The following is a 9,637-nucleotide window of genomic DNA, read 5'->3' on the forward strand; positions in this document are numbered from 1 at the left end:
GTGGCGTCCGCAGTGGAGACTTTGACAGAGGATGTGCACGCCATGGCAGAGGATGTCTGCTCCATGGTTCAGCTCATATATTCCATGGTTGAGGTCATGAGCTCCATGGTGCAGGGTTTCAACCACATGGTGCAGGCACCAGTGGGAATCCAAATTTTTCAGCGCCAGAGGACGGTGGGGCTCCTGGATCTCACTCCAGCTGCCTCTCTATCCAACGGAGGAGTCCAGGGTTCCCGTGCACCCGAAGAGGAATGGATAAAGAGGATTATGGCTTGTGGCCTTCCACCCAGGAGTCTTTGGGGCGTCCAGCCCATCTGACAGCCCCCTCCCCAGGGGGGCAGCACTGCAACACCTGTACACCCCAAAACTAGGTCTGCAGCCACAAGGTTCAGGCGCCCCTGCCAAGATCATCTCAGGCAATGGAGCGTGAGATTCAGTAGGCCGCCTCTACCTGAGCTGTGGATCCTCGGAGTGCACCTAGACATAGCAGGAGGTTGAAGAAGAATAAGAAACTTGGGCATCTAGTGGGTACGATGCCGTAGGCACCAGTAGAAATAAGTCACTATTGTAACATCTCACTTGTATTAAAAATCACTTTGTTCACCCATATGGATCTCCACGCTGGCATGTCATGGCATGGCACATTCCGCAAATCCCTGCACACACTCAGCGCTTCATCCATGTGGAGTGTGAGAATGGCAGCCCTTTGTCTCTCTCCCCCCCACCCCCCAATGCTCAGGCTTCTCCTGTCTGCCAGTATTCACCAATGATAAGGATGCCAAAGGCTGAAAACATGTTAACAGTCTGTCCACCTCATACATAGGTGGAGAAGGGCAGCAACGTGGCGCAGTGGTTAGCACTGAGACTATGGCACTGAGGACCCAGGTTTGAATCCCGGCTCTGGGTTACTGTCCGTGTGGCGTTTGCACATTCTCCCTGTGCCTGCGCCGCGCTAAATTGCCCCTTAATTGGAAAAAAATAATTGGGTACTCTAAATGTATTTGAAAAAATACATAGGTCGGGAAAAACACGAGAGCTCCTGACTTCAATGAGGGCAGTAGCAGTTGAGATTTATCATCCAGCATCTTTGGACCCCATGAGAAGCCCATTCATTGGCAGGTTGTATTCAGCTCTGTCAGGCAGGAGTCAGACACATCCTGAGGATGAGAGAAACATTGCTCTGTCCTCACCGCAAGTCATCATCACTCTCCTGCAGTGTCCAGCAAATCACTTGAGTGCCCTGCCCATGAATGTAGCCACCATGGCAATAGCCTCCCACAGACACTTCAGTAGGGAATGGATGTCAGACTCCATGGGAGAGGTGTTCACAACCTAGTCCTGGATGTCACCAAATCGAGAGTCAACGAGGGCATCCTGTGACCTTCGCCCAACATGGAACTTGCCATCGCCCGAGGCCCTTCCTCCTCCTCCATGGGTTTGCTCTCATCACCCTCCTTGAGATCCTTCCCATCTGAGGAGGTGAAGCACTCTTCCATGTCCTCCTAGTCCAGGTAATACCCCCGTTGCAGTGCCAAGTTGTGCAGCTCACAGCAGACCACTCTGAGGGCTGTACTGAAGGGTTACCCCTGACCGGTCCAGACATCGAAACCGCATCTTGAGCAGTCCAATTGTCTGCTCAACTAGCACATGTGCTGATGCATGCGCCTTGTTATAACGACTGTCAGTGGGTGCTTGTGACCTCTGCACTGGTGTCATCAGCCACCTTCTGCTTGATTACCCTTTGTTTCCGATAAGCTATCCCTCCAGCCACTACCCTCCCTCAAAAATGGCAGGGATCTGCGAGGGCCTCAAGATGTAACTATCATAGATGCTCTCTGGGAAATGGGAACCCACCTGCATGATGCACATTGCGAGAATCTAGACATTGAGGGAGTGGAATCCGTCTTGATTAAAAATGGCTCTCTGTGCCGCCATGGGGACGCAGAACCTCATGAGTGCTATTTGGGCAAATCACATGGCCCTGGTGTCCTGGCTTACCTGGTCCTAATCCAAGTTGATGGACTTGTAGATTCTCGCAAATACTACACCTGTAACCTCCCTAATACACTTGTGCAAGGCAGGTCACCCATGCAGACCTGAAACGAGTCACTGGCATAGAAATTCAGAGTGGCAATAACTTCCAGGGCCACAGACAATGGGTGACCTCCCAGTCTATGTGGTGCCAACTGTTGCATCACCTGGCACAGATGGCCCACTGTCCTCTGGGACAAATGCAGTCTCCTCCGGCACTGGTTCTCTGACATCTCAGGCCGGAGGTCCTACACACAATTCCCATGGCTCCTCTGAGGCTCTGTCATCCATGGCCTGCTCGCTGAAGATCATTGGACCCTGACACCCCTCCTCTGCAGGGCACTGGTCCTGGCCACATTCAGCAGCATGCTGACGTTGCTGTTCCTGGTCAATCACAAGAAATATAATTTCAAGCTCAAGTGGCTCCATGATTCTCCTGAATCAGAAACTGACTCACCTGAGGAAGGGGCAGTGCTCCAAAAGCTAGTGATTTGAAACAAACCTGTTGGACTTTAACCGGGTGTTGTGAGACTTCTTAATGTGCCCACCCCAGTCCAGCGCCGGCATCTCCACATCAAAAACTGAAAGGAAGAGAACATCAAAGTGAGTGGTGAGGAGTCCTGACAATGCCCTGACCAGAGGCAGAATTTCAGTGAAAAACACAGCACTGCAGCATGGGGCCGGTGGGGCGGGTGGCTTGGGTGCCATACGGAGAGGTGACTGTTGTAGGGGGAGCACCATGGGAACACCAATCAGAGCCTTGGCACCTCTAAATTTGCTGATAGGCTCATTCAAATTTCTTGAGCCAATCAATAAGCAATATAGAACAACATCAGGCTCGAGTTTGTGGACCCCCATTTAGAGTGGCAAAACTGTTTGCCAGACGTTGAGAGATGGTGGCGACTTAAAGCAGTTCAGACACAGATCCCCGGAATTGGTGTAAAGTTTCTGAACTTTCATTGAGTAAAGCTACAAAGCTGCAGCCAGGCTTCTGGCATTCAACCCGATGGGCAACCTAAGATAAAAGCGAGGTTGCCGACCTACCATCAGGCTGTATGTGTACAAGACCTTCAGCGAGACGAGGAGGAAGTGTTACCTGACAGCCATCGAGGGGAGCAGCGGGGCGATTATCGACCTCCGGGCCAGGCTGAGGAGGGTGGACAGATGGGCAGGCAACCAGCTAAAAGGAACAGAGGCCACCAACCCAGATAGCCAGCAACAGCAGCCAGGAGCACATGTGGTCATCGAGGCTGGAGGCCCGGAGACCCGAGCGAGAGTCAAGAGGTGAGCAGAGAGGCAGTCAGGAGGTGTGAAGAAGGCTGGGCAAGTGCTGACGTGGTGTCTCGGAGAATCGGGAAACAGCGGCCTGCGGGAGCAGGGTGACTCGACCAGGACCAATGGCCAGGCAGACAGTGAGAGGGCTGGGCTGGGCAGGGAAGCAAGCAGACTGGGCAGTGAGGGAGATAGACAACAGAGGCCAGGCCAGACAGTCAGCAACAGCAGCCAGGCAGCCAGCCAGGAGCATACGTGGTCATATAGGCTTGAGGCCCAGCCGCCCGAGAGCCGAGAGGTGAGCAGAGAGGCAGTCAGGAGGTGCGAGAAAAGTCAGGCATGCGGCATCATTGTGTCTCTGGGAATTAGGGAGCAGTGACCAGTGGGAGCGGGGCGACTCGTCTAGAGGCAGAGGCTTATCAGGCATGGCTGAGAGTGAGAGCGCTGGGCAGCAGCCAATATCTTCATTCTTCTTATTGTTTGTGTATGCTGAATTTACTGTCTGTTTTTGCCAAAACTTTTTGGTGTCTGTCATTTCTCTCTCATCGATTTATGGTGTCTTTTATGACACCTGGCTTGCCTTGACCACCCATTGGGATAACAGTTTTCCGAAAAATGATTGCCAGCAGCCAGTTATTCGGGTAGGATTGGGCAGTGAACTCCAGCTCATCAATTCTTTTCACAACGGCATCATTAGGGATAATGATGGGGGTGTACCGTGATGTGGAGCCCCCGCAAAGAGGGAGAGCGCAGGCCCCCGAAAAGTGCAACTCCGCCTCTGGCCCTGACTCACAGCCCTCTCAGGGTCTGGGACATCCACCCATGTGCATCCCCTCATGTGAGCACCTTTCCACCGAGCCTCACTCTCCCCATCACAAAATAGCATCTTCCCCACAAATGTCCCTCTCAACTCCACCTGAATGAAATGCTTCCACCCTCGAGTGCCAAAGCGGGCCGTGTATCTCCCTAAAGGGTGAGGAGTTATGGCAGCTGAGTGTATTCAATAGACTTGCAGTCTAACTTCCCGGGTGCACAAGGCGCTTCCCCTTGAACAGTGTGACTGAGGGGCAACTTCACTATAACACCTTGCATTGGGCGTCACATCTGTTATGTAGACATGAGCATGAGCCTTGAAGTTCAAATTTTACCATCTGCCTTGGTGGGATTTTAACCCTTGCCTCTGGATTGCTATTTCACATTGCTATCTCACCACTGCCTCCAAAAACAATTAAATTAAATCAAATGAACTGAGGGACAAATTGAAAGGGACACCCCTTCAAGGTGCTTTAAGTAAAAATGAATCATAAATGAAACTTAAAACATCAAATTAAAATATAATTAAGAGGGTTGATAAATTACGGCAGTCCCTGCGGTGCCCAGTAGGCACGGAAGGCTTCAATGGTGCCCGTGGACGCCGGATGCTCCCTCTCCAGGGAGATCTGGTCCTGAATCTAGCTGCGATAGGGGGAAAACAGTTGGGTTAGACAACTCCTCAGTTGCCCTCTGCCTGGAAGTGCTGATGGCGAGATTGGTCAAGGCCCAGGAGCAGGTTCATGTTGAGATCCTCCTCCCTCCCCACCCCTCAGCACACCAGATGCCCATAGATCAGAATGTGAGGCTGAAGTACAAAACTGTAACAAAAGGTTTTTCAAAAAACTAAAAACCGGGTGCAGCCTGAAGCAACTTACAGGTGATAGAGTCTTCCAAATATTTTGTTATGTTTGAGGCTAGTCTTCCAACTATTTTGTTTGACATAAATAACCAATTAAATTAGTCAAATGAACAGAGGGACAAATTAAAGAGACAGTCCCTCGAAGGGAAACTAATGCGACTTAAAACATTAAACCAAAATGCGATTAACGGGGACAATAAGGCACCCAGCCCCTGCGGTGCCCAATGGGCATAGAATGTCTCAAGGGTGTCAGTGGGCATTGCATGCTCCCTCTCCAGGGACACTCGGCCACAAATGTAGCCACGGAAGAGGAGCAGACAGTTGGGCCAGCCAACCTCCTCTGTTGCCCGCTGCCTGGGCCTGTTGATGGTAAGTTTGGCCAGGCCCAGGTGCAAGCTCACAAAGTGGTGGACAATGCTTCAAAAGGGTTAACAATTAGATGGTAATCAGTGGCACACTCATGCATTGCAATTCTGACTAAATTAGCACAATTGACTTGTCAAGGACAGGCTACGGCACTGATTAGGCAACTGGTTTCCTCTGTGGTAGGTGAGGGACACCTAGTGCATGTGAAGACTGCAAGTAGCATGTCAACTTCATCCTTAAGAGGCACCCTCGTTCCCCCACCACGCATGAGCTATGGATTAAACAAGCCTTCCAACTTGTACAGCCAGCCACCCAGACAGTAATCCTTGACAGCCTGACCTCCATAACCACTAGCCTTGAACTTCCATACAGTTCATGCCATCTGGCTTCACTGTGATGTCTGAATGTGAGAGGCCATTCACACTGCAGTTTTCCTCCTTGTGTGAGGGTCTTCAGGCATCATGATGCTGGAAACCATCCCTTGTCAGAATACCCCACTTTGCCCATTCAGCTTGGCCTCTCATGAGACCCCACCAAAGAACCTCACAGACGCCCCAGCTACCACTTTGGAAGGCCACTCCCACAGCAGTTATATCACCACAAGCCCAGCAAGGAGGACACCGGAAGTGCTGCCTGCAAACCTGCCGCCAGACCCCTTTAAACCGAGAGGCTCACAGACATGAAGGGCCGCTAAGGCCTGTGAGTTATGCCACCCCCTGAGATTCCGACTCCGACACCAAACACCCGCCCCCCCCGGACTCTAAGTTACAATTATCTGGGTTCCCCTCATCATCTCCGCTGCTCCCTTTGTACCTGGCAGCCTGGATGTTAATGGCGATCTGAGCGCTCACCTCCGATATCCATTTTGGAGGTGAGATTGGCAGGTTCTCGTTTTCGTACAGCTGTTGCAAATCACGCTGGCATGCCATCACTCCGGCGACCGATGAATATTCAGTGGCAGGGGGGTATGTCTCGACGGATGGACTCGCTGATTATATTAGAATGTATTAAAATGATGTTTCTAGTCTTCTGTTTCTAGTCCCATTAAGCCATCGGCCAAGGGGCTTTGAAATCAGAAAAAAAAATCTTGCTGGTGAGAATCGCATTTTCCAATTCTCGTCGAATTTCCCGCCTGTGTTGCCGGTTCTCACTGACGGCGAACGCTGGCTCAAAATCACCCCCCCCCCCCCCCCCCCCCCATGCATTGGTTGAGAGGTTTTCCTTATTTATATTTATCTTTATGCTCTCTGGTGCAAGAATCAAGATTTTGATTAAAGATGTTAAGGCAATAAATGAATTATATTTCCTGATGGTACACATGGTTTCATTTCAGGTGCTGAGATTTATTCCTGAACCTGGTCAGTCACGCAGGAGGAGCAGAAACAAGAACATGGCCCTTGTGGACATCCAATTGGAGCATCATGAACGCTGTGACTGCATTTGCAGTTCCAAGCCACCGCGATAAATTAAGAATTGGAATACTGATGGAGGCTGTTAAGGACCTTATTTTTTAACAGGATTGCATTGTGTGTACAGATGATTGCTGACACCAGAATTAATGTTTTTCAACATTACAGAAAGTAATTAACTGCTGTGCTTGAATATATTCTTTAACTAGCATTGTGGCAGCCAGACTTTCATAATAATGCCTTGCTTATTGTAGTCAGAATATTATAAAACTTGAGTTTTATTAATTTGACTAGCTTTAATGCAGAGACAATCTTCCATTTTTTTCCTAATGCTCAGAATATCATCTCAATCAGTTTACTGGATTTAAGTATGAGAACATATCAATTGTAAAGCATTGTTTAATGACCAGAGTATTTGTTGAATGTTGAAGAAGGAAGTTAATTCACAGATGGGGCTTTCCTATTAGAAGCTCCTTGAAAGTTTCACATTGTAACAACTATTTCAGATTAAAAATGAACCTGCTTTATGCAAAGCGCTTTTATGAGACTATTTGGGGTTAAATTGTTTCTCAGGCAATGTTTGTTAATGCTTTGATTTCTTTCAACTACTTGTATCACTGAACATGTAAATGATATTTAAATTCTTTTCTTCCAGCCCATTTCTTCCAGCAAGTCTACTGAAATATAATGCAAGTTAAATATTGTTGGTCAAGGAATTTCTTTCTGTCTGTTACAGTTTTTGTTTTATTTTTTAAGACATAACATGATTGATGATTACCCTCCACAATCTTCCTCTTAAAAGGCAGAACCTTTTTTAAAAAACACGTATGATTGAACTCGTACTGGCAATATACTTTTGGTTCGATCAAGCCTGATCATAAAGCTTACTTTGACCTGATATTCCAGATCTTTTAAATATGAAAAACATCCTTCTGTAGGAAACGTGAATGTCTCCTTGCTGAATGAAATAGACTCGAATGGGGTTAATAACTGCATGAAACAATGGTTGATGCAAAGTGTTTTAAATTGAAGTCATTCAGCTTCATTCTGTTCTAGGTGAATATACTTGGTCCAAATGCTCTTATTTATAATCACACCAGTCTTCAAATAATCAACATTCAAATCAATCTGATTGTCCATTAAAGGCACTAACCCTTTTATACCTAACATGTTCAATTCAAACCTTAATCTGAACATAAGAACAATTATTTCAGCTACTTTCTAAGAATATGGCCCAGTACGTACATTCATTATAATGGATGTAGTGTACAATAGAGAGCAATTACACCGCGTTCTGCTCACATCAAAAGTCACTTGCCCATTGTCAGTGCCGATGACCTGTGAATCATACTTTCTGCAGAAGCTAAGCAATGAGAAAAAAAGGATACTGCATTCTGGCAATAACTATTAAAATCTTATTTGAAAATCCTGGAAGATTCAAAGATTTCCAATATGGAAAAACTTTAAAACCAATTGAATATTTACTGTTCCATTTAGAGTCACGCAAAGCAATTTCATAATCTTTTAGGATTAATGGTGAAGAATTTTGAACAATGTAAATACAAATCACTTAATGAATGGAATGGATTTCACATGAGTAGGTTCATGTGCCATCTTTTAATAGTGCTGCCTGCTTAAGATCATGAACCTGTAAAGCTCTCTGCACCTTATAAATTAATGCAATATTATCGTTCAAATACATATCCCAAAGTACCTTTTTTGAGAATTTTCAGAATCAACCATCACATTTACAAATTACCAAATAAGCAACGGAAAGTGATTTTCTTAAGAAAGCATTCATTTTATCTTAAGAATAGGCATTTTTTAGTTTCCTATATGTTGTACAATAATACGCTGGGCTACATTATTAGTGCACTACCAGTACTGCAAGGCTGAACAGCCTTTAGAACAATTCTGCAGGGTCCTGGGATACTGATTTTGTTCTTGTGTAATAAGAACACAATTATCTAAAGTGCAATTCCTGCATTTTAGCACAACTTATTTTTAAATATATATTTGGCATTTCAAAAAAGCTTCTTTTGTTTTTGTACGTATTATGATTAGAATTATGCTCTGTTCTTTGATTTGATGGAATGTAAAGATTGCTTGAGAAAGGGAATTGTAGAGGATTATTTTTTGTTACAAAATAAACTAAAATTTTCAACTTTACTTGCTATGCCATTTCCTGGACAATTCTCAAGTGTCCATTATTAGCAGAGGACTTGTCGGATGCTGGAATCAGGTTGAAGAAAAAGTTTGCAAATATCATCAGCAGGATTCTCAGTTTGGGAGACATTGGGGATGCGAATCTCCGGCCCGCCAGCTGCGTTTTACTGCGCGCCGCCACCCCCGCCATCAGCAGGATTCTCCGTTCCCACAGCCGGCCTATGGGATTTCCCATTGTGTCCACCGCATGCCATCGAGAAACCCGTGGGCGTGGGTAAGCTGCCGGCAAAACGGAGGATCCCGCCGACAGAGAATTCCGCATTTGTTCTCCAGCCAGAGGTGAATTGCAACCAGTTTACAACCCCCCTGTTAGTGCAAGCCGGCAAGCAATTCAGTCTTCCTTGCCATGCACGTTTATGCAGGGTGTATTCCCGAAGGAATCTCTCTGTCAAGCTGCCATTTTGAGCGGGCAGCCCGATAGTGAGGTCCCGTGGACGGCCACCCTCTGGCACCGCAAATCCGCCTCAAATAAACACCCCGCACCACACAGCAGCCCCCTACCCCAGGTTTGCCTGGGTGCCCCCCACCCCCAAGAAGGGGGGTGACCCGGCCCACCGCTCCCCCCAGAACCCCTGAAATAGGGAGGGACACCACCCAGGGAGGAGAGAGACCCACCCAGGGACCCCAGTAATAAGGAGACCCCCCAAGGGACCCTGTAATA

At 47.4% G+C, this 9,637-nt stretch overlaps 1 protein-coding gene across 2 annotated transcripts in view; it reads left to right on the forward strand.

Annotated features, from left to right (window-relative positions):
- Positions 1–8,919, forward strand: part of pdgfd (platelet derived growth factor d) — a 212,656-nt gene extending 203,737 nt beyond the window's left edge. For both annotated transcript variants that reach the window (XM_038818181.1, XM_038818180.1), the window contains exon 7: positions 6,675–8,919. In XM_038818181.1, coding sequence (XP_038674109.1) covers positions 6,675–6,806 — 132 coding nt within the window. In that variant the 3' untranslated portion in view covers positions 6,807–8,919. The remainder of the gene's footprint in view (positions 1–6,674) is intronic.
- Positions 8,920–9,637: the final 718 nt, after the last annotated feature.

This window comes from Scyliorhinus canicula, chromosome 14, assembly GCF_902713615.1.
Source record: "Scyliorhinus canicula chromosome 14, sScyCan1.1, whole genome shotgun sequence".
NCBI lineage: Eukaryota > Metazoa > Chordata > Chondrichthyes > Carcharhiniformes > Scyliorhinidae > Scyliorhinus > Scyliorhinus canicula.